The 24,287-nt window shown below is 41.8% G+C and overlaps 1 protein-coding gene across 6 annotated transcripts in view; it reads left to right on the forward strand.

Annotated features, from left to right (window-relative positions):
• Positions 1-22,017, forward strand: part of LARGE1 (LARGE xylosyl- and glucuronyltransferase 1) — a 303,751-nt gene extending 281,734 nt beyond the window's left edge. For 2 of the 6 annotated variants that reach the window (XM_084755864.1, XM_084755865.1), the window contains 2 exons: positions 7,320-7,491; positions 8,735-8,883. In XM_084755864.1, coding sequence (XP_084611990.1) covers positions 7,320-7,491; positions 8,735-8,787 — 225 coding nt within the window. In that variant the 3' untranslated portion in view covers positions 8,788-8,883. Of the gene's footprint in view, positions 1-7,319; positions 7,492-8,734; positions 8,886-9,043; positions 9,085-21,982 lie in introns of those variants that run through there. The other 4 variants (XM_084755863.1, XM_084755867.1, XM_084755866.1 and 1 more) reach the window with 4 other exon arrangements.
• Positions 22,018-24,287: the final 2,270 nt, after the last annotated feature.

The raw sequence follows: 24,287 nt of genomic DNA on the forward strand, positions 1-24,287 counted from the left end.
TTTCATATCAACATTAAGAGCTCTCATTAAGTCAGTATTTCAGTTTCAACAAGCCACATGTCTTCTGTCACACAGCATGACCATGGACTTGTAGTTATTGATATCTCTTATTTAAGTAAAAAGGGACATTGAAGCTAGGACGTGAGCCCAAACTAAGGTTCTTCACATTTATTAAGCTATTTTTGAGCATTGAGCATGTGGGATATTGCCACAGTATCATTAAAAGATATTTTTCTCAGCCTCAAGGAATTTCAGTCAAACTCAAGAGACAAACATGGAAAATTAAACACAATGTGTTAGTGTGGTGTGCATGGCGGAGTGAGATAGCTCACTTTAGGAGCTCCAGTCCAGCCTGAGGCAGAGAGGAGGTGCTTCCTAGATGACTGTGGCTTTCAGTGAAGAAAAAATACAAAATACAGAGGAAGGGAAGATGCAGAGAGCAGTAGAAGCCACATGGGTCTTGAGATGAGCTTATTACAATAAATGTATCTGCTTCACCTACTTCACATTCTTTCCCCCAAGGATTCCTTCATTTTCTAGCCTTGCCTGTGGTTTCTTTCTAAATACAAACTCATTCACATGCCTCCTTTACCTCCAATTGAACACTTGGACTTAATTGATTATGAATTAAATTGGGCACTTGGGGCGACATTCAGGCCTGGACTCACGTGGAGATTAATTTATTCCTGTAGTCTCATGGTTTTGTGATGCATCCAAGTGTCTCACATCTATGTTAAAAATAAAACTGAGAGTCAGGAAAATCTAATTAGATGGCTTAACCCAACACAGTGGCTCTCAGTCTTCACCAAGCTCTCCTGCTTTGATAGTTACCAAAATAGATGGATAAGTTAATCAAAGGTCTGATTAAATAGCACTGCTATGCAGCGTGGAGTTCTGATTGCCAGGCTTCAGTTCAGGCAGATTCTCTGGGGAGGAAAGAAATGGAGCTGAGTTCCAAAGGCCAGGGCTTACACAAGGAAAAGTTTTATAAGGGCATTGGAGGGAACTGCTTGCTGAGGTCCCAGATCTTAAGGTGATAGCTTGCTGGGAAGCTAACTCCCAGGGAAATAAGGTGTAGATTAGAAGAAAAAAAAAATCCCAGAACCTTCCTCTAACAGATTTTTGGTGTGGGTGTGTGGCTAAGAACTTTTGTGTGCTTGTATTTGCAAGCCAGAAACTGATATGAGATATCTCCTCAGTTGTTTCCCACCTTAATTTTTGAGGAATGGTATTTCTAAACCTGGAACCCATCAATTCAGTTAGGCTGGCTGGTCAGTGAGGTCCAGGATCCATTTATCTCTTTGCCACCTTTTCCCAAGCACTGGGGTTACAAATATTTGCCTTTTTATGTGGCCTATGATGATCCTAACAGGTCCTCCTGATCACTCAGCACTTTGCTCACTGTGCGGTCTTCCTATTCCTTCTTCTAGCAGATTTTAATTACAGGTTTACATCATGGCTGTGTGGAGTGGAGCTGGGGGTGTTGGATGGTGACTGCTCTCCTCTACTGCCCCCTATTCACCTGACCCAACTTTACACTGAAAAATAATCATGCTTTACTCTGACCTATATCTAATTTCTACCTCCCTGTCAACACTATTGGCTATGCTCGCAGTGTTAGACGTGTCCACTCAGGTCCTTCTGATCCTTTTCCCTTCTCTTTGTGCTGCTGTATAAACTCTGCTTTATGTGTCCACTGGTTGTTCTTCAGGGATGCCTACCAGGTGATTGGAGGACTAGAGGAGAAAGATAATGGGATGGATGTCCTAGATCCAACCATGTGATTTGTCACAAGTGTGTTATTCCCCTTAGTTGCAGGTCACTGCTGGATCTAGGCACCCTGTCACTGTGTGACTACTTTTTAGGGATCTTAGTAACTGCTGGCCTGGCATTGCACATTGCAAGATAATATTATTCTCTTCCTTGTTGCTTCCCTGAGTAGCAATGAGTGCCTTTAATTCTGCAAACATGGCAAGTGTTAGTCCTTCTGATAGTGGCTTCTCCTTCAAGTTTGGGTGTGCTGTCTGATTCTACCCATGAAGTGAATTTTTAGTAGGAAGTGTATTTTATTTATGGTAGAACCTTAGAAAAGCCAGGACTAGCAATTAAATGATGATAATGGATCTTGAATTCAGGTATAGCTGACTCTACAGCCTACGTATACAGCCTACAGCCTATATATACCAGGCTTCCTGACAAATAACACAGTTCTTGTGCAGAGACATAAGGCTGGGGAGCTATCTCAGTTGGTAAACTGATTATCATATAAGTACTTGGGCCTCTGTTAGATGCCCAGAACCTACGTCTGAAAACCTACACCCCTTGGTGCTTCTTTGGAATCTCAGTGCTGGAGGAGATGAAGGCGAGGTAGTTCCCCAGGGAAAGCCAGACTCACCTAATTGGAAATTCCAGCTTAAGAAAGAATCCCTGCCTCAAATGGATGGAACCAGAAATGATCATCCTGAGTGAGAAAGATACACATGGTATATACTCACTTATAATTGGATACTAGTCCAACATGGATGTCCTCTGAGAGTCTTTACTCAGTGGGGGATCAGGATCGATGCTGGGACTTGCTATTGGGAATCCAGGTAAGAGAAGTATGGGAGAATAGGGAGATAGAAGGACCCAGAGGGTTCTGGAATCCTACAAGAAGACCATCAAGGCTGGTGGATCTGGATCCAGCAGTGCCTGCACAAACTACTGTACCAACCAAAGACAATGCATGTAATAAACCTGGACCCCCGATTCCAATCTAGCCAATGAACAGTACATTCTCCACAGTTCTGTGGATAAGGGAGGCTGACTCTTACCTGGACCACTTCTTTTTGGTGGGGAGGAAGGGGAAGCAGGCTATCTGGATGAGACCTGATATGTTGTGATCATGTGGTGAGGGAGGCAGTCCACTTCTGTCACAGGCCTAAGGGAGGGGGAATAGGATGAAAGAGAGAGGGAGGGGGTATGGGAAAATACAAGTGAGGGGCTAACAATCAGGGTGTAATCTGAATAAATTATTTAAATAAAATATATAAAAAATAAAATAGTATTACTTGAAGAAGAAGAAGAAGAAGAAGAAGAAGAAGAAGAAGAAGAAGAAGAAGAAGAAGAGGAGGAGGAGGAGGAGGAGGAAGGAGGAGGAGGAGGAGGAGGAGGAGGAATGTGGTGGTGGTGGTGGTGGTACTGGTGGTGGTGGTGGTGGTGGTGCTGCTGCTGCTAGAACTACTATGTGAGCCACACATCCAGATTTAAAAACCAAAGCAAACCAACACAACACAAAAGAAAACAAGAGCCAAAAACATGAGTTCAGATTTCATGGGGAAAAAAAAAAAAGAATCCCTGCCTCAAAAACAAGGTAGGTAGCCTGAAGAATGACACGTAATGTTGACCTCTGGCCTCCACACAGGTGAATGCATGCACCCTCTCCCTCCCCCTCCCACAAACACACACACACACACACACACACACACACACACACACACACACACACACATACATGCACGAGATACAGCACCCTCTCCTCCCCCCCCCCCCACAAACATACACACATACACGAGATACATCTCTGTAAGTACTTGGTCTGAGGGAACTGAATGAGGAAGAAGGGCCAAATCTTATAATTGCTATGCATCTTTTGTGTGCCAGAAATGAATTCAGCCCTTTGTTTGTTTGTTTGTTTGTTTTAGTGCTAGTTATCAAACCCAGGGGCTTCTGCATGCCAGATGGGTACTCTATCACTGTAATCCATCCCCCTGTTGCCTTTGATTTTGACATGAAGTTGGAACCATCTCCATTTTACAGATAAAGGCTCAGAGAGATTAAATACTTTTTGTGTTGATAGAACCAGGGACTTGACTTCTTATGTCAGTTTTCTTTCTGTCCTCCGTGCTGCCTGAGTACAAGGTGACAGATTATGAACAGTGTCTTGTTCTTCCCTGTGAAATGGGCACATGGTATAGACATCTGGGTGTCTTGAATTTTCTGGTCACAGGTCTCCTTTTTCAGAGGACTAAGATAAACCTAAGAGATAGTAGCAAAAATATGTTTTTATATAACCTATGAATGGTAAAGAATTCTGGGCAGTGAGCATGAGACATGCAGTGGGTTATAGGGGCTCCATCAGGGCTTATTTTTCCTCTATGTCTTAGAGCAGCCTTTACCCTCTTAATACCATATGTAAGATTTCTATGTTGGTACTTTTTTGTGTCCTTACCAAACCAACCTAACCAACTTATCTGCCTTCCTTTGCTGATCAGTTTATGGACGTTTCCATCTGTTCATTTACTTTTATAGCATGTTGATGAAATTTCTGTGGAAATACATTCTCATCCTTAGATTTTAAATTTATTGTTTTTTCAAATTAAAATGTAATTATATCATTTCTCTTCCCTTTCATCCTTTCAACCCCTTTCATTTAACTCTCCTTTCAAAACTATAGCATGTTTTTCTTTAATTGGTGTTATATATATATGTGTGTGTGTATATATATGTATATATGAGTATATATTTCTATAAAAACAAGTGCATATGTAACCTGCTCAGTCTGTATAATGTTGCTTGTATGTATATGGTTTCAGGACTGACAGTATTAGACAGTCACTTGGCAGGGGTTTTTATTTCTCCTGTTTTCAGAATTCTTTAGTTGTCTCTAGTTCTTTGTATAGGGCTAGGGGCCCATGAGATTTCTTCACTTCCATGTTGGCATTTCTATTGGTATTGCCCTTGTTGAGGTCTTTTTTTAGGCAGCCATGTTGTTGAGATTTCATGGGTCTGGCTTCCCTGACATTCTAGGAAATACAATCTCATAGCAGCCTTTTGGGTCCTCTGGCTCTTTCAATCTTTCCTAAGTCTTAGGTGCAGGAGTTGTGTTGTAGGTGTATCAGTTGGTACTGGATGCCATACCATCACTTGCTCTCAGTGTTTTGAAAAGTTCTAGTTTTCTGTAATGGACTCCATCCATTTCACAGATAAGTTATCTTGAGCTTGTGAGTATAAGGATAGATATTTAGAATGCAGTTCGGAATTTTGCTGTAAAGTAAAGTAGTGGTTGTTGGTTCTCTCCAAGAACCATGGCCTCACTAACCCAATACTGAGCTAGGTTTACAATAGCAGGCACACTCTCCCTCCTATTGGGTGAGCCTTAAGTCCACGTAGTAAATTATTGGTTACAACCGAAATATTCGCACCACTTTTACACTCTTTGGGTTATTTGCCATGCTGTCATTGCTTTTATTTAAAGTACACACACACACACACACACACACACACACACACACACACACACACACACACACATGTATATATATACACGGACTTACATGTAGTATATGAAATCTTAGATAATAGTAATAGGATTCTTTTTTACTCCTTTCAGACATCCTTACCGCTATATCACCCTCCTTTTACTTCTGCACTGACATCTCTAATTGAAGTTCTTTCCATTTTCCCATATCCTCCTTTAGATTAATTGCAACTTGCTATTGCCCTTTCTTTCCACAGCCCATTCCCTCTGCAGTAGTTAATATAGTCACCTCTGAAGACTTGGAGCTAGGAGCCTTCCATGTCAAAGAACATGCGACATTTATTTTTCTGGGCTTGGGTTACTTACTTGGTATATATTTTCCTAGTTTTGTCCATTTAACTGTCACAATTTGTAATTTTACTTTACATCTGAATATAATTCCGTGTGTGTGTGTGTGTGTGTGTGTGTGTATGCCTCATCATTAACCATCTGTCAATTGAAGGGCATTTAGGTTGTTTCAGATTTCTGGCTATTGTGAATAGAGTGGCAGTGAGATAGGGATGACACTGGGTAGCCCACACTGCCTGTGATCTTTCAGCAGTCTTCATGCCTCTGCCACCCAGGTTCTATGATTATATGTGTGAGCCACCCATACCCAATGCTTGTATACTATCTTAAAGACTAATGTCTTCTAAAAGGAGTTATAAGGACAAAGGAGAAGAATATTGTCTGGAATTCTGAGATGGTGTCTCCATCCTCATTAAATGGTGTATATTCAGTGTTAATCTGTTGAAATTAAAATGTGGAACCAGGTCACATGTAAACCCTCCACAAACATGCTCCATACGTTTCCTATGTGGTCTTCACAAATGACCTACATAGATGAGGTTTTGTTGTTATTGTTGTTTGTTTTTTGTTGTTGTTTCTTGTTTTTTTTCCCAGACAGGATTTCTCTTGTAGTCCTGTCTGTCCTGTCACTTTGTAGACCAGGCTGTCCTTGAACTCCCTGAGATCCACCTGCCTCTGCATCCTGAATGCTGGGATTAAAGGCATGAGCTGCTAGATGAGGACATTTTTTAAATCACACTGAGACTCTGTGTAGTTTTAGGTATAGTGTTTTGATAACAAGTTCTATGAAAGTGTGAGCCTTGCAGCTCATGCCACATACCTATGAGCCATTAGTTATTCCTTTTCTGTCAGGTGATCCTTGCAGCCCTGAGATAAGTGATATAGGTCTGTCTTCCATTGCTCTCAGATGTCCAGCATTACACAGATGCTTACCAGGTCCTTATTTTCATGAAGAGGCACTGGTAGCAACTTAGCCCATTATAACTGTAAAATAGAGATAAGCATAAACAATAAAAATACCGTGAAATGTAGTGATCTTTTAAAAAATATTTATTTATTAAAATGTAGTGATCTTTTAAAAAATATTTATTTATTATTTATACAGTATTCTGCTTGCATGTACACCTGCACACCAGAAGAGGGCATCAGATCTCATTATAGAGGGTTGCGAGCCACCATGTGTTTGCTGGGAATTGAACTCAGGACCATTGGAAGAACAGCCAGTGCTCTTACCCTCTGAGCCATATGTCCAGCCCAATGTAGTGATCTTTAATGGCACAGAAGTTGAATGAATTAAAGAAATAATTCGACCTATGAACAGTGAGGTGTTTGGTTTGTTTGTTTGTTTGTTTGTTTGTTGCACATATGTATTTTCTTCAGTGGGCCCATATAACTTCTTAAATAGTAACAATTTCTGTTTTCAAGCTCTCAACATAGAATTTGCATTTAATGATTACTTTACAACCAGTGTATTAGACCTATGTGTGTTAAATACATTTTTATTCCCAGAAGAACGTGATGTGTTAAAACTAAATGAGCAAATCTTTAAAGAGTATTCTTTTATTTATTTAACAGTTTTGTTTTTAATTTTATTTATGTCTAGGTATGATTTATAGTATTTAAGCCAGGAATCCTTGTGGTGACTTTTTGTTCTTTTTCTCATATTGCATCTCTCTCTCTCTCTCTCTCTCTCTCTCTCTCTCTCTCTCTTTCTCTGTTTTGTTATGTACAGTCTGAGGTGTCCTGGATCCCCAACAAACATTATTCTGGGATTTATGGCCTGATGAAGCTGGTTCTGACCAAGACTCTACCTGCCAACCTTGAGAGAGTCATTGTCCTAGACACTGACATTACCTTTGCAACTGACATTGCGGAGCTGTGGGCCGTATTCCATAAGTTCAAAGGTAGGAGTTAGCAATACAACCATGCTAGCTTTTAAAAATGTATTGTATGTATTATTATGGTGTGTACGTGAGCGCGTGTGTATGTGCGCTGCTTGTGTGTGTGTGTGTGTGTGTGTATCCATCTGTCCATAGATGTACATGCCATACTGTACATGTGGAGGTCAGTACAAATTTTGAGAGTCAGTTCTTCCTTCCTTTGAATGGCAGAGGTTAAACTCAGGTGGCTGTGCTGGCAGGGCAAGCACTTTAACTCACTGAGCCATCTTCTTAGCCAGTGTTTGTTTTTAATGTGATTCTAAAGATTGAATTTAGAGCCTTGCATGCACCAGGCAAGCATGCTACCACTGAGCCATACCCAAGCCTTACATCTGAGAAAGGACATGAGCTTAAGGATAATATCAATAAGAAATCACAAATGTAAATGTCATGGTGGCATATGCCTTTAATCCCACTTTAATCCCAGCTCTCAGGGAGGCAGAGGCAGGCTGGTCACTGTGAGTTCCAGGCTAACCTGGAGCAACCAAGACTATGCAGAGAAACCTTGGAGAGAGAGAGAGAGAGAGAGAGAGAGAGAGAGAGAGAGAGAGAGAGAGAGAGACAGAGAGAGAGACAGAGAGAGAGAAAAGAAGAAGAAGAAGAAAGAAGAAGAAGAAGAAGAAGAAGAAGAAGAAGAAGAAGAAGAAGAAGAAGAAGAAGAAAGAAGAAGGAGGAAGAGGAAGAAGAAGAGGAGGAGGTGGAGGAGGAAAAGGGAGGGGAGGGAAGGGGAGGGGAGGGGAGGGAAGACAACAGATTTTTTTCCTTATACAATATATCCTGACTATAGTTTCCCCTCCCTCTGCCCCTACCATTTTTTTCCTACCTTCCCTTCCATCTGGACTCACCCCCCCTACTTTTCTGTCTCTACTATAAAACAGACTTCTAATGGACATTAACAAAATAAAATAAGATGCATTACATTAAATCAAAAACTAACACATTAGAATAGCATTATACAAACATACAAAAAGAAAATATAGATGCAGAGACCAATTGTTCATATATACTCAGGGATTCCATAAGAAGACAAAACTGGAAGCTATTATAAAGTAAAATTAAAAATGAAAAGATAAAAACAAACAGATAAATAGAAGCCCTGATACAACATTATGAGAAAAGGAGCCTCCATTGAGTTTGTTTTCTCTTGGCCATCTAGAACTGAGCATGCAGCAATTGGTTTCTAATGGAAATACTTTCTGGATTACAGATATGGCACGTGTCCACTTCACCTTTCACATCTTAGGACTCCATCTGTCATAGACCCTGTGCATGCTGTGTCAGTCTCTGTAAACTCATATGTGCGTCCATCTTGTTAATTTTGAAGGACTTGTTTCCATTGTGTCCCTCATCTCTTTCCCCTGGCTCTTGCATTCTTTCCCTGTCCTCTTCTGCAGTGTTCTCTGAGGGAGAATTGGATAGAGACTTCCCACGTAGGGCTAAGTTTTCCAAGGTCCCTCACTCTTGGTACTTTGTCTCACTGTGCGTTTCTCTATATATTTGTTCCCATGTGCTGCAGGAGGAAGCTTCTCCAATGATGGCTGAGCAAGGTACTTATCAATGTGTAGAATATAATCAGGAGTCATTTAATGTTCTTTTAGTGGAACATAGTATTTGATTTTATTTTCAGTCCCTGGCCTATCTAGTATTGGGCTCCTAAACCCCCAAGCAGCATCAGGTATGGATTCTTTCTTGTGGAGTAGGCCTTAAGTCAAATCAAATATAAATTAGGTTGGTTATTACCACCAGCTTTGTGCCACCACCACAGGAACATTATTTCAAAATAGTACATTATTGCTAATTGAAGGGTTTGTAGATGAGTTGGTGTTTACAATTCTCATTGAGTAGCATGCAGAGTAACTTCCTGTACTAAAGTTACTAGCCTGTTGGGGTGAAGGCTCTGTGCAGGCACAAGCTCAATTTCTCCACGTTCAATGAGTTGTGTAAGTAAGTAGTAGGTTCCAGCTGTCAGTTTGTGGAGAGCAAACTGTAGTCTTGACAACAGCCTAGCTTATTTGCAGGTTCCTATAAGACACCTTTGGCCAACAACTCAATTAGATGTAACCAATTTCTGATACTAGAAACTTCTTTTGGTGACAAGATATGGACAGTTGGAGTTGTGTCTTCCCCAGTAGTTGGCTTCTACTATATATTGGGTTTCCACATTACCCTTCAAATGGACTTTGGTTTTTACTGTATCTTTCTGTATCCTCTCCCTCACTTCCTTCTTTCCTACCAACTTGATTCTGCGATTTCAGTCCCCAAGTACTGAGATATTTATGTAGAGATATGCACTTCCCATACTTCTTCAAGGCAAGAGTAAAGACTATTGATGGGGGAGTGTTTGAAATGTTCTATGGCTTTTGTCCTCACCAGTACTGTGGATTGTTATGAGGTGATAACAATTGGGATGTAATATCTGAATAAATTATAGTAAGTAAAGGAGACATTTTTAAAAAATATGTATGTAAAGATGGATTTGAATCATTGTTCTTCCTGTCTGGTTTCTTATTATTTTCATAATGTATGAGGTGCCTACACATGAGTGTGGAGATGGGCATACCTGTGCATGCGCTAGTGGTGTTCACAGCAGGACATCAGGTGTTTTCTATAATTTTTCACTTTATTGCTTTGAGAAAGGTTTGGTTTTTGTTTGTTTCATTTTGTTTTGTTTTTCCTGAAGCTTGCTGTTTCCGTTAGAATATCTGTCCAGTAATATATAAGTTACTCCATGCTGAAGTATAGGTATATGCATTTATGCCTGGCTTTTTATGTGGTTGCTGAGGATTTGAATGTAAGACCTCATGCTTACAGAGCAGGTGCTCTTATCCACTGAGCCATTTCTCCAGATCCTCTTCTTAGAAGTTGTCTGAGCTATTATCATTACTTCAAAGTATATGAGACTGTCTAAGGTCAGATCATGAGCATGGTATGTATATTTGAATGACAAAGAAACATCACATTAGCATAGAAGGAAGAAAAGCAGCACATTAATATAGATGTTGGACTGTTCTAATAGCACCTGCCCAAAACTCCTCCTTAACCTTACTTGGTTTTTAAAGTTTTTCTACACCAAGGCCAAGGCCAATGGGAGAGAAATTTCTGTCTTTTTTGTTGTTGTTAGTTCTATTCTTTTTGTGTTGCACTCTGGCTTCTATGTTTAAAATCTCTCTGCCTCTTCTCTTATCTTTTTGGAGAGTGAATCAACACTCTGTGACTTTAAATTATAGCATTCTCATTAATCATGGGTTATTCCTATTCATTTCTCTTTCTTCTCATGACAGAGAGTAAATACCTTCTCTACTGTGGCACTACCTGCTCCTACTAGGGGCTGTGTAGCTCTCTGCTAATTGGGCAAAGTACTTGGCAAAGTCTGAGGATGACATAGTGACTCCTTTGATCCCTTCTTATCAAGATGAAAATGTATTTTTGTGGGTCACTGAGGACACTAGGAAGACATCATTCTGCAGAATTGGAAATGCAGAAAATAGGTGTGTCTGTCCCTCCTCTTTCCGAGTCTATCAGGGTCCATCTTTCTACTTCTTGGTTTAAACTTGCAGGGGTACAGGGTTTTGCTCAAGACCAAACTCAGTTTGTATCCTGTCACTTGCTCTGTTCAAATTCCACTGTCAGTTTTGTTTATTCCTCCTTTCAATGCCACACTGAACTCATCTGGGGATAGTTTCTCTTTAATTGTGTGTAATTTTATCTGTGCTTTTATGCTGATGTTCAGTGTTTAATGGTGCATTTATTCTGCGGGCATTATTGCATTCCTACTGGGTGCCAGGCAGTGTGCCCAGCTCTGGAAATGCAATAGTGAGTAATAAAGGGACAATGAGAGTTGTCATATGTCCTGGTGGGAAGAAGAGAAGTCAGTGCGAGATTCTTGCAGGGAAATGGTAGCTGTGCTGTCTTATTGGATAGGCAGAGTGCTTGTGTGCCAAAGAAACCCACCACCTGTCTCTTGGAAGAGAAAACCTAGGCTTTCCACAGCTTAGACTATGTTGTATAAAGAGAGCCAGGCATCAGCTATCTCTGAGGACAGCCTGGGTTGAAGAGACTCATGTTGCCTATGGCCAGACCCCATTGCGGGGTGCACCTGCTGGGGTGACAGAAAAGGGGATACATTGGAGTACTCCATGGAGACTTCCTTGAACTGTCTTCACAGTCTTGCATTCTGCTCCTCCCTCACATTCCTCACTGACAAATGTTTGCTATGATGACTTCCATCTGAGCCTCCCAGCAACACAATCTACCCACATCAGGAGTGCTGTGTCACCCTTAAAGAAGATCTCAGCAAATACACTAGAGCAGGAGTCCACCAACTGCAGAGCTGTAACTGAGCGCTCACAGCTGAGAGCACACAGTTTGAGCTATTATTACTTACTCAAATGTTACTTACTCAAAGTACTATAGCGAAGAGTGCTAGAAGGGAAGAAAGGCATTGGGGCTCTTGCACCTCCTAGGGATTGTTGGAGATCTTAGAACTGGAGGATCCTGGGCCTTAGCATAGAGTACTTGTTCAAATTCAGAACAGGTATAGTGACTGTGGGACACCCTTGAATTGAGATGAGTTAATGGGCTATATTATGTCTGTCCATTCTTTTACTAGTTTATTTCCAGCATTACTTGGTCCTCTGCCATAGAAAGGTGTCTATTAGATACCACTGTTTCCTTTTTTTATTTTTCTCTCCCCAAGACAGGGTTTCTCTGCTTAACCTTGCCTGTCCTGGACCAGGCTGGCCTTGAACTCACGGTGATCCACCTGCCTCTGCCTCCCCGAGTGTTGAGATTATAGGCATGCACCGCCACCGACCAGCGCCACTGTTTCCTAAAGCAGTGATTCTCAACCTTCCTAATGCTGTGGCACTTTAATACAAATCTCCATATTGTGGTAACCTCCAAGCATTAAATTATTTTCTTTGCTACTTGATATCTGATATGTAACCCCTGTGAAAATGTCCTTTGACCATGAAGTTGAGAACCACTCTCCTAAAGCACTCAGAAGCGGGCACCTGACTTCAGAGAGCTCTCTGATAGACTATACTGTACTACATCTTTAGTTTTTAACTGTAAGGAATCAAATGTGAGGTTATTCCCATGTCCCCCTCTTATATTTCCCCCTAAGGAAATACAGAGGTAAAAATAAAATAAGCAAGCTCTGTGTTCCCCATATATCAATGTTTTTCTTCTTTTTTTTTTTTTCCTTTTCTTTCTACGTTGGAACTAAGGAAGGTTTTCAGCAAGAAGCAATCTTCATAGGCACCCCCAGGAATGTAGAATGCTCTGGGCCAATGGGGAAAGTCCTCATCTCAAGTCAGTGACACTGGTCTTCATTCACTCGAAACAGATTGAAGGGCCTTGTCCATCTTTGTCTATTGAAGGACAGAGAGCTCCCCGGGTGTCCAGTGGCTCTTGTGTTGAGACCAAACACAAGGCTACCAACATTGCAGCCCTTCATTCCACAGAAAATCAACAAAAGACTCTGTCCTCTCCTTGGCTTCTGACTTTGGGCGATGTCCAGTATCTCTTGCCATATGCTTCTCCTCGACATCAGGTCCCTTCCCGTCAACCTGAGTCAGGGTACCCTCACACATGCCTGTGCTGGCCACTGGAGGGTTTTCAGCACCATTAATCCTTAGCAACAGTATCAGACATTGCATTTGTCATAAGTATACATCAGCTCCCATGGGTTTGTGTGTTGAAGTCCTCCCAAGCTGGTGGTACTCTCTGGGGAGGTGGTGGGGGCTACAGAAGGTGAAGCTTTGTTGGGGAACTTAGTTACTGGGAGCATGACTTGAAAAGATTCACCACACCCAAGTTCCTTCTTAGCTCTTTATACTTCCTAGCCATGGTGAAATGAGTTCTGCCTGACACTGTGTTCTTTGCCATGATTTTTTGCCTCAACCTATAAACATAGAAAGGGGACTAAGTGATCACGAACTAAAATCTTTGAAAAATGAAAGAAAGTTAATCTTTTCTTTTTTAAGTTATATAAGCCAAAACATTGTGATATAAATTTAAGTAGCAAACTGGTGATGGACAAAATCTTGAACCTCCCATTCAATAATATATTATTCTAGTTCACAAATAGTTTGAGAGTTGGGAATGTTGTGAGAATATAAGGGCCCAAACTTTACTCTTGGAAGTTTATATGTAGGTGCAGTCAGGCAATAAATTAGTAAGTTAAATGTGTAGTTTATTAGATGGTGATTAGTGCTGTAGAGAAAATGACAGAAAAGTATGGATTCTCATGTGAGTGGGTGGTTAATATGCAGACAGGTTGGTAATGAGGGTTTTCACTGAATAGTTGATATTTAAGAAAATACCCAAATTTGGCAGAACAAGTGAGCAAGTAGGTGTGTTTAGAAGCAGATTAGGCTACTGTCCTGAGCACAGGGGCATTGGGCATGAACTGCTAAGAGTAGAAAGGGAACAGGGTGTACCTCAAAATGGAATGGAATGAGCCCCAGAGAAGGCTAGAAGCTTTGCAGGTTCACATCATGGGACCCTTGTAGGACAATGAGGTGTTGCCTTTGCTTCCAGTAATTTGGGGATCTTTTGGCAGACTCTGTTAGAGTTGTGACTTGATTATTCTTTTTAAATTATCTGTATTATCAGTGTGATCAGTATGCCTGGCTAGCAATCAGTTAAGACACTGATACTTGTTATATTGTAAAATAGCCTTAGTTAACCTGAGGCAGGGCCGACATTAATCATCTAAAGTACTTCTCATAGTGGGGCAGGTATGGGATTCCTGCCTCAATCCCATGCCATCTGCTTCTAATAACTTCTATCAAGCTACCTCCCATCCATAATCCCAAATACTTGCTAATGTTCTACATCTGGGCTTATTCTTCAACCACGCCTACCATGTGCTTCTCTTCCATTTAACCCATGGTGGCCTTCCTCTCTTCCCTGGGTCTTTCTCCTTCCTCCTTGTGGCAGTCCTTTTCTTTCTCCTCTTGGGACTCTCTCCTCTGGTCTCCTCCTCCTCCTCTTCCTCATCCTCCTCCTCCCCTGCTCCTCCTCTTCCTCCTCCTCCCCCTGCTCCTCCTTTCCTCTTCCTCCTCCCCTGCCCCTCCTCTTCTTCCTCCTCCCCCTGCTCCTCCTTTCCTCTTCCTTCTCCTCTTCCTCCTCCTCCTCCTCTTCCTCCTCCTCCTCCTCCTCCTCCTCCTCCTCCTCCTCCTCTTCTTCTTCTTCTTCTTCTTCTTCTTCCTCAGAATTCCTCTTTTTCCTCTAAGTGAGGGAATCTTAGCCATACCTTATCTCATCTGCCCTGCCCAGGTGGGATGGCTTTTTATTAATTAGCATCAAAATACATCAGACCATCCCCCAATACTTGATATGTCTTCTGTTTTAACGGATCATCCTTGTGGTACTTAAGTGAGTAAAAGGAAGCAAGAAAAACATTTAGGAGACTTTCAGTAATCCTAGTGGGTGATGATGTGAGCTTCAACCCAGGTACAGCATGTGAAGAGCTGGAAGCTTCCACTTTAAGGCACATTCTGGAGGTCAGATTCCCAGGGAGCCAAAAAATAAGGTGGGAGATGATCCAAGGCGGCTGGGCCAGTGTCACGGGTTACACTGCAGGACATGAGAGAGGTCAAACGGAAAGTCAGGAATTTGTTGTAAGTCCTGATAATCTTGAGATGAGCAACTGAACACAGAGAGACAAGGAAGTGTGCAGAGAGATGGGTGTTCTTGAAGGAAAGGGAGTTGATTATTCTTTAAGTCCTTCTGTTTCAGAAACCAAGCTAGAAGCTTTATGCTTTTGAACATTGGGTAAACTGGGCCTGACCATGATTTACATTGCTGTTCTTGTCCAGACAGTTAGTATGTGGCAAAGCTGACTCCAAACTCTCCAGCTTTAGAGCCTGCAGTCTGTCACTTTTTGTCAAGGCTCTAGAATTCTCACTGGAGTAGTGGACAGGGCAGCTACCAATCTTGAGGTGGAGTTAGATCAGGTGTGACTTGGGGTCCTGGGTCCCTGGCCTAACTGCAAGTTAAATTCGATGTAGGACCTGACCGCAGCAGTTACAGGAAGATCTTCTGAGGGGATAAATAATAGATGTGTGCCCATAATTTGAGGCTTTTGGAAGAAAGCCTAACTGAATAATGGAGATGGCATTCTGACCCAGAAGGACAATGCCTCCTCTTGAAGAAGAGCATGTTGCTGCAGGGTACAAGATGACCTTCAAACAAATATGGCTAGCCTCAGTCTTTTCAGGGGCCTAACTGATTCACTGGAGTTGATCACAGCTTACATTTCCCACATTTGTTTTGTACTTAACACTCAGCTCAGCAATCCATAGGTAAATTCATTCCTTGCTGCCTAGCATGAAGCAATTCCTGCGAATGGTTCTATCTTACCCATCTGGGAGAGTATGCTCATTGAAGTATAATGTCTAACCCAGCTAAGTTCTCAAGGTGCAGAACTGCAATTCTCACTCACATAGTCCACCTTAATTTCTGACATCTGAGATGAAGAGTAGGAAACAACATTGCGTGGCACCATCTCTCAAGCAGAGTACTAGCCTTCTCCAGATATTGGGTCTGATTACACCTTAGCCTTGGGACTTTTTAAGCTTCCAGAACTGTAATAAACCTGTTGTTTATAAATTATCCGGTCTAGGGTGCTTCGTTCCAGGGGGCTCCATAACTTCTCTGAGCCTAAATATAGTGGGAATGATTCTAATATTGTCCTTGTGAGACCTGGACAAGATAATGTGTGTTTTTCCCTCCATTTTTGTTTTCTTATTTCTTCCGTTTTTGTTTTCTCCAAGGATTCCTACCAGAGTCAGAGCAAATGGGATAATGGGTAACATCATTAATTTGTATGTGCTCCATTACTTCAGAGGTTTGCCCATGAAGCTCTTGGGGCTGGTTGTAGTTTTAAATGAAAAATAACCGTAACACTGAACACAAAGAACCCTGGAAGTCTTACTTCAGAAAGACACTTGGGGAGCTTTTAAAGTCCCAGCTAGGTGCATTGAAGGAGTTTTCTTCCAGTGTCTTTCAAGTTCTACATGTCTCATCTTGGCTAGCTCTCCCACTGCCTTTCTTCCTGATGGGAATGGTGGAGTGCAAAAAGCATAGCAAGGAATGAGACCAAGTTTCAAGTCCCTGCTGGTGGCCTGCTTATCAGCAGTATATGTCTGAGGGTTATTAACTCCTCAAAACCCCATCTCCTCTGCACCTTTAGAAGGAAAATACTGACATCTCCTCACAGTGGTGGGATGAGGTTTGAGAGTGACTGATACCTGCTGGAGACTTGGAGAATATTGCACTTTTCCACTTTCCTCCTTCTTAGAAGTTTAGTTACCCATTTGAAAGTGACATTGATTCTTCCCTTTAGCTGATATGAAAGGGATCAAAGTGGAGGTTTCAGGGCAGCCACACACCATGCTATCTGCCAGAGTCCCTTGATTAAAGGTGTCCCCTTTTTGCTAGTCCTGCGTGGCCTCTCCTAGTACTGCTGTAGACAGTTTTCACCTCATCTCATATTGGCTCTTGATGCCCTTTAAACTAGAGAGACAGCTTGGCTTCAGGGAAGAAAAATAGAATTTTAAACTATATATTTAAATTATCATATGAAGGGGTTTTTCAGTGATACCTGTAACCTGATATTGAATGTGTGACATAGTAAGTACAGAAGCTGAAAGTCAGCCAGGGAAGATTGTTCTTGGTCATCAGTCATATAGTCTAGCTATGAGTCTGAAACGTTTCTAAGTTGTACCATACCTTAAAGAATCTCTTGTGCCCCCAATATCAATAGGGTTCCTACCTAGCCTCCACAGGTTTATTGTTTTCTGTTTGGGGGGAGTGGGGTTTGGCATGGGGTCTTCATATGTATGTATGTGTATATATATATATATCAAAGGCCTTTAATCCAAAGGCTTCTGGGGTTGCAGATGTGCACCAACATGCTGGGCTTTTTGTGTGTGTGTGTGTTTAATGTCTACCTTGAGGCTTACTTTTTACTTGCAGAATTCTGAGGGTCTTTTGCAATCATTGTTTCTCTCTAAAATTGATACCCTCCTCCTCTCTTCTATGAGGCACTTGGATGTTTGTGGTACTCATAGCAGCTCAACAAGAGGTGGGTGCCTGTCACTGGAGCAGCATTAAGAATTGCATCCCTGGCAAAATTGTTGTAGAAGTTTTCATTATTCCCGTATTAGCTTTGATGTGGCTGTGCCTTTTCTTACAACATCAGAGAGATTGTTTTAGCCTCTCAGGACCTCTTATTGTTGTTGGTATTTTTCCATAAATGTAAGAGAATGATACCCTAATAATTGCCTCAAAGGCTTTTTCTTTTTAAGTTAAGTCAGGTAATGGCTCTGCCTTGCACATTATTCAGTAAAGCGTAGCTTGTTTCCATCCCATCTGTGTATTTTTCTCTTGTCCTTGTTCCTGAGATACCTGAGTGTTAGGGGATAGAAATTTTGCTTCCCTCCTTCCTTCCCAACCCATGTCTACTTTATTCCTTACTCATTCCTTGTCATCTTTTTTTTCTTCCTTCTCTTCTATTTGCCTTGCTTTCTTCCCTCCTTTGCTCCTCCTTTCTTACTTCCCCCTTTCTTTCTCTCATTTTTCCTCTTCTCTCTTGTCTTGCTTTTCATCTTCACTGAGTCTTTAATTTGTCTTTTCTACTATTTTTGAGCTCCTGGGCCTGCCCCAGGCCATGAGGATTAAGCAGTTACTAAGCCCTAGCACTGCATTGTGCTATTCCCCTCTGATACCTGCAGAGAAATGTGTGTGGAGCCTACCTGTATCACTAAGGATGAGTTTTAGTGGAAGAGCCTGGCTTGAAATCTGGCTGACCTTGGACTCTGACCACTAGCTTCTAGGTCCATCTAAAGAAATTTTGTGACAGTAGGCTTATTTCTTGAGAGGAAAAGTACATGAGGTAGAAAGAGAGTCAAGAGGAGATAGGAAGGAAGGGTTTTGGTACATTGGTCTCCACATCTGCACTGACAGGAACAGCATATGCTCAAAGCTGAGGTCCAAAGAGCAAATAATGAGAACAATTGCTGGAGACATTTGATCTGCAGCTCATTCAAAAGGTGGCTCATGTCCATCTGCCCTGGTGATCCCGCTGGTCCCCTGACCTCTCTCTGCCTCACTACTTTAAATTCTTTCATGTCTTTCCTCAGATATGAGCTTTTGGCAGGACATTATTAAAAGGTTTTATTTAATCCTGTAGATGGAAACCTATGCCTTTCCCTCTTCGCCATTCTTTTTTATTTTTTTAAGTTTAATTATTTATTCACTTTACTTCCTGGTCATAGCTCCATCCCTCCTCACTTCCCAGTCCCATCCCCCCTCCAACATCCTCCTTCCCTATTCCTCAGAACAGGGGAGCCCCTTTGTATCCCCCCTATTCTGGCTCATTAACTTGTATGAGGATTGAGTGTGTCCACTTCCCCGGTGGCACAGCAAGGCAGTCCTGCCATTCTTCATATCAGCGCCTTCTCATCTGTTGAGTAATTGCTCTGTACCATTGAGCCAGTGCTGCTCATCTAAGTGCTCCGAGTATAGAAAGCTGCACTAGTCATTCTGTGTCTTGCCCACTCTTAAATAAGCAGTAAGAGACCAGGAACAGTTGCCATATTCCTGGTATCTCCCAGCACCAGTGTGTGGCATATAGTACGTACTCAGTACAGGTTTTCTACATGGTGGATAGATAATGCAGACAATTCTAGAACAGATTTGGAGGGATAAGGTGGGAGGAGTAGGAATTATATGGAGATTAAGTATCTGCATTGGGTTTATTAAGACAATTCAACATTGCAATCGAATGCTTGGGGTTTCAGAGTTGAAAATGTTGGATTTTGCTGAATGTGGGGACTTTACAAAAGGTGAGGCAGGAAACCAGTAGCATGGATTTCCCAGTTTAGCAACAAGGGACCCATTCTAGGCTCTGTGATAGATTGCCAACACTGTGGATAGCCCCAAATCTTATATACTCTATGTTTTGTTAATATATATATATATATATATATATATATATATATATATATATGACAAAGTTTAATCCATAAACTAGACAAAGAAAGAGATTGACAGTAATAGAACAATTATAAAACACACTGAAATAAATGTTGTGAAAGCTATTATTTTCAGTCCAAATTCCACTGTTTTTCTCTTTTCAATTAGGATGTCTTCTCTTTGGGGTGGTCTCATTGCCAGGATCACTTTTCTAACTTTTTGGGACTACTATTAAATCAAATAATAGCTACTTGAACACCAGCACTGTTATATGTTATCTCTAACAGCTGCTAAATGACTGACAGGCATGCGGGATAGATACCAAGAAATGATTCATGTTCCAGGTGAGATATATCATTCATTGTATCACACCCTGACTGTTGGGAACTCCTGTGTGTGCAGTCCTTGATGCATCCCTACTATTGGAAGTCAGTTTCTGTGTGGGCCCAGCTAAGGGATGAAGATAATTCCCACCTCAGTATTCCCTTCAGTAAGAGTCCTGTGTGCCCTGGCATCCTGGGATTGTGCAGGATCTCCCAACTTTAATTAGCCCCTGTTGATAGTATGGCTTTTTGAAAGCATAGGAGCCAGAATCTGAGTGAAAGAACTTCTGGTTGTAGATAGGACATTCCTCCCTGCCCCTTCCTTTTCCCAATTCAGATGCCCTTCACCAGGGTAATGGAATGTGGAAAATGAGGCTTTTTTTTTTTGAGTTGCTTGGTATCTTCTTGCAGTCTTTATATCTTTAGCATTGTTTGGATCTCTGAATTGCTATCCTCTCAGGACACAATGGAGATAATACTCTTCATAAAGTGTTAGTGTCAGGATTTGCTAGCTTGATTTTCACTAGTGTATGAAAATATCTAAGTGTTGTGGAATGTTATTTCCTGAGCAAAACAGCCACCTTCTTCCTTATATTGTCTGTGCCTACTTGTAAGCCTCCTTCAGTATTAGGCTTGTTTACATAACCTTTTAGATAAAGGAGGTGAGAGGGTCATTGGAACCTCATGTCACTTTTCATCCACTCTTCTCAACTGTTTGTGTAGTTCCACTCTAATTGCACATGTGTATATAAGTAAAGGGAGGTGTGGTTTGAATGAAAATGGGTAGCACTAATAGGAGGTGTGACCTGGTTGGAGTAAGTGTGGCCTTGTAGGAATATGGGTGGCTTTATAGGAGTAGGTGTACCCTTGTTGGAGGAAGTTTGTTACTGGGGGTGGGCTTTGACGTTTCAAATGCTCAACTCATGCCCAATCTATCTGTTTCTCTCTGTCTCCTCTTCTCTCCTCTCCTCTTCTCTCCTCCTCCTCCCTCCCTCCCTCCTTCCCTCCTTCCCTCTCACTTTCCCTCTCCCCCCTCTCTGTTTTCCTGGTGCCTGATGTTCCAGATATAGATTTCTTGTCTTTTTGTCTCCTTCTCCAGCACTATGTCTGCCTGAACACCAACATGCTTCCTGCCATTATGATAATGGACTAAGCCTTTGAAACATAACCCAGCCCCAATTCAATGTTCTCCTTTATAAGAGTTGCTGTGGTTGTGGTCTTATTACAGCAATAGAACATTGACTAGGACAGGAGATTAATTGAGAGAGGCTTTATCTATGCTATTGAGGGGAAGCTATCATTCATGTTGGGTGAAGATGTTCTAGTGTAGCTATTGGAAGCCTCTACCTGTGCAGTCCAGGCCAAGGAATTAAGATAGCTTCTATCTCAGTGCCCACTGAGCAAAAAACAGGTAAAATCTTAAAGTAAGATCAGAAAGCCTGATTATCATCATCCTCATGCCTTCCTAATTGTATTCTAGAGAGAAATAAATCCTCACAGAAGGCCTACCGTCCAAGGGCATGTTCCTAATGACCTAAAGACCATACCCAATACCTTAAAATTTTCACCACTTCCCAATAGTGCCTCCCTAAAAATAGAGCTTAATTCAGGCTAACCATACTGCATCTATAGTATATATAACAGGACATTACCTGAGTGGATGCACATCATTTTCTTACTGTGAAGTACTTGAACTAGAGTAGAGACCTGCCAGAGTTAGCCTCTGAGGTCATTGAAATTAGAGTCATTTTGTGCTCATCACAAGAAGATAGCCACTTTCAAAATATTCAGGATGTCAGAGGCTTTTGGTACTAGAAGAGGCATTCCCCGCCCTCCTTGAGAAAAGAAAGGTTCCAAATTAGTCCAACTGAGACGGAGTAGAGAAATTTGGTAACAGGGGTATATAGATATTAAAGAACCGGGGAATTTTCTTTCCTTTGGTAAAAGCAACTGTGTATCAGAGCAGGAAACGCCTAAGAGCTTCCTGGAGGCCTGGCTCTTCCTTGCATATTACACTTCAGCTTCTCACTCTCAATGGGAGTAGTACTTCAGAAGCAAAATGTGTACTTCTCCTAGTACTTTGCAGATATTTATGCTATTATCTCAGTTCCGTGATACTGGGTTTTCACATCTTACCATTTCAGAACCTGCAATGTGGATCTGAAAAGCAACTGGACAGATAGTCTCCTTCTCCTGGAAAATATTTTGATAGATCCTACACTACAATCAGTGGACTCTTAATAATCCTGAAAAATGTATTATTATCTTAATCAGTACATTTCTGTTACTTCTTCTTTACTCTTGAGTAACAAGGAAGAGAAGGAAAGTGGGTAACTGTGGTGGTTTGAATGAGAATGACCCCGATAGGCGTATGTATTTGTATCCTTAGTTCCCTGTTGGTGAACTGTATTGGAAGCACTAGGTGTATCTTTGTTGGAGGAGATGTGTGGGGCGGGATGTGGGATGAGTTGAGGTTTCAAAAGCCCACACCAGTCCCAATCTCTCTTCCTCTGTTTGTGTGGATCAGGATGTAAGCTCTCAGCACCGGTGCCTGCCTGCCTCCAGAACCCTCCCCTGATGACAATGGACCAATCTAAAGCTGTGAGCCCCCAATTAAATTCTTTCTTTAACAAGAATTGCCTGATCATGGTGTCTCCTCACAGTACAGACCCTCATGTCAAGGCTGGATGAGGCAACCCTGTCGGAGGAAAACATTCCTAAAAGCAGGCAAAAAGAGTCAGAGACACCCTTACTCTCACTGTTAGGAGTCCCACAAGAACACCAAGCTACACAGCCACACTGTATATGCAGAGAACTTAGCTCAGACCCATAAGGGGTAAATGATTGTTGCTTCAGTTTCTGTGATCTCCCATGAGCCCTGCTTAGTTGATTCTATGAACCTTGTTCTTGTGATGTCTTTGACCCCTCTGGCTCCTACAAGCCTTCATCCCTTTCTTCTGTGGAGTTCTCCTGGCTCCACCTAGTGTTTGCCTTTGGGTCTCTGCATTTGTTCCCATCAGTTAGTGGATGATGACAGCAACTGGGCTACACATGGATCTATAGTATAGCAAAGTATTATTAGTAATAATTTCATTGAACTTTTTCCAGTCATGCTTGGTTTTATCCTGGGTCACTGACCTGCCCAGTCTTTGGTTTCTGGCCATCCATGCAGTGTTATTCGGGGTCTCCCTTTCCTCTCATGAGCCTCAAGTCAGACCAGTCATTGATTAGCCACTCCCACAAGTTCTGCATCATTATTACTCCAGTACATCTTGCATGCAGGACAGATAATAGGTCAAAGGTTTTGTGGCTGGGTTAGTGTCGCAGTCCCACTTCTGGAAGTCTTGCATAGTTATAAAAGATGGCCACTTCAGGATATGTATACCTCAGTTCTATGAGTCTTTTTTAGCATCACCCTTGGAGATTCTAGGGAGTTTCCACTGCACTAGTTTCCACATCATCCCACAAAGAGAAGTATTTGGTGTTGTGACAGGATACCCTTTGATTCCCTGTTATTGTTTGAAGATGGATAGGGGGTAACCTGTGCCAATTACAATTTGGGGGAAGGCCTCACTTAATGTCTTGTTGGCTGGAATGGTTGTCATCTACGAGTAACTTGAGGTATAGAGACCACCTGCCTGTGTCCTGGAAGCAAGTATGTGCAAGGTCATGGACAGCAAGAAAGGAAACAGGCATGAAGCTCCAGGAAGAGATTTTGAAAAGCTGAACAGCATTACATCTGGAACCTAGGGAACTTATTCTAGCCAGATGTCTCCTCTCACCTTGTCACATATTCAGTAAATATTTATTGAGCATCTGCTTAGTATGAAATGCCAAAATGAGGCTGTAGTACTATGGTAGTAGAAATCCCAGTATCTAACTGATCTTCCTCCAAAAACATCTGTTGCTTCTGGGAGCATTATAGGGCTAGGTGTCTTACCTGTGAATTATTCCACTGGCTAACTTTGACATTCTGCTGAAATCAGATCCTTCAATTTAAGGAGATGTTGACTGTGAGTGTAGCTACTGTAGGTAGATAGAGAGACCCTCCTATTGGGATCTCCTGGGTTGTGGTAGAGAAAACTCAAATGAAAGAGGTCAGACCCTTTAATAAAAGCATTAAATCTGAGCCAGATACTTGGAGGCAAGAAACATATTCTCACAAAATGAACTCATGGAGATGTGGACCAAGTCTGCTTTACAATCCTGTGCTCAGGAAAGAGGACAATCTTTTTGCTCTTTAAGTATCTTGGTCCAAGGGACCTCACATGAAGGTTAGTTCTGTGTTAGCCAGGTTTCAGATTAGCTTAATAGGCAAAGGAAAGCTGAGCAGTCAGTACCTAAGGATCATTTACAGCTTTGTCCTTTGAAAACTTGCTCTGAGCTATAAGATGGAAGGTGATGTTGTTGTTAGAATTACCTGTGTGACCTTTTCTAGTTATACAGGTC

Source organism: Acomys minous, assembly GCF_964271855.1.
Source record: "Acomys minous genome assembly, chromosome: 14".
NCBI classification, from domain to species: domain Eukaryota; kingdom Metazoa; phylum Chordata; class Mammalia; order Rodentia; family Muridae; genus Acomys; species Acomys minous.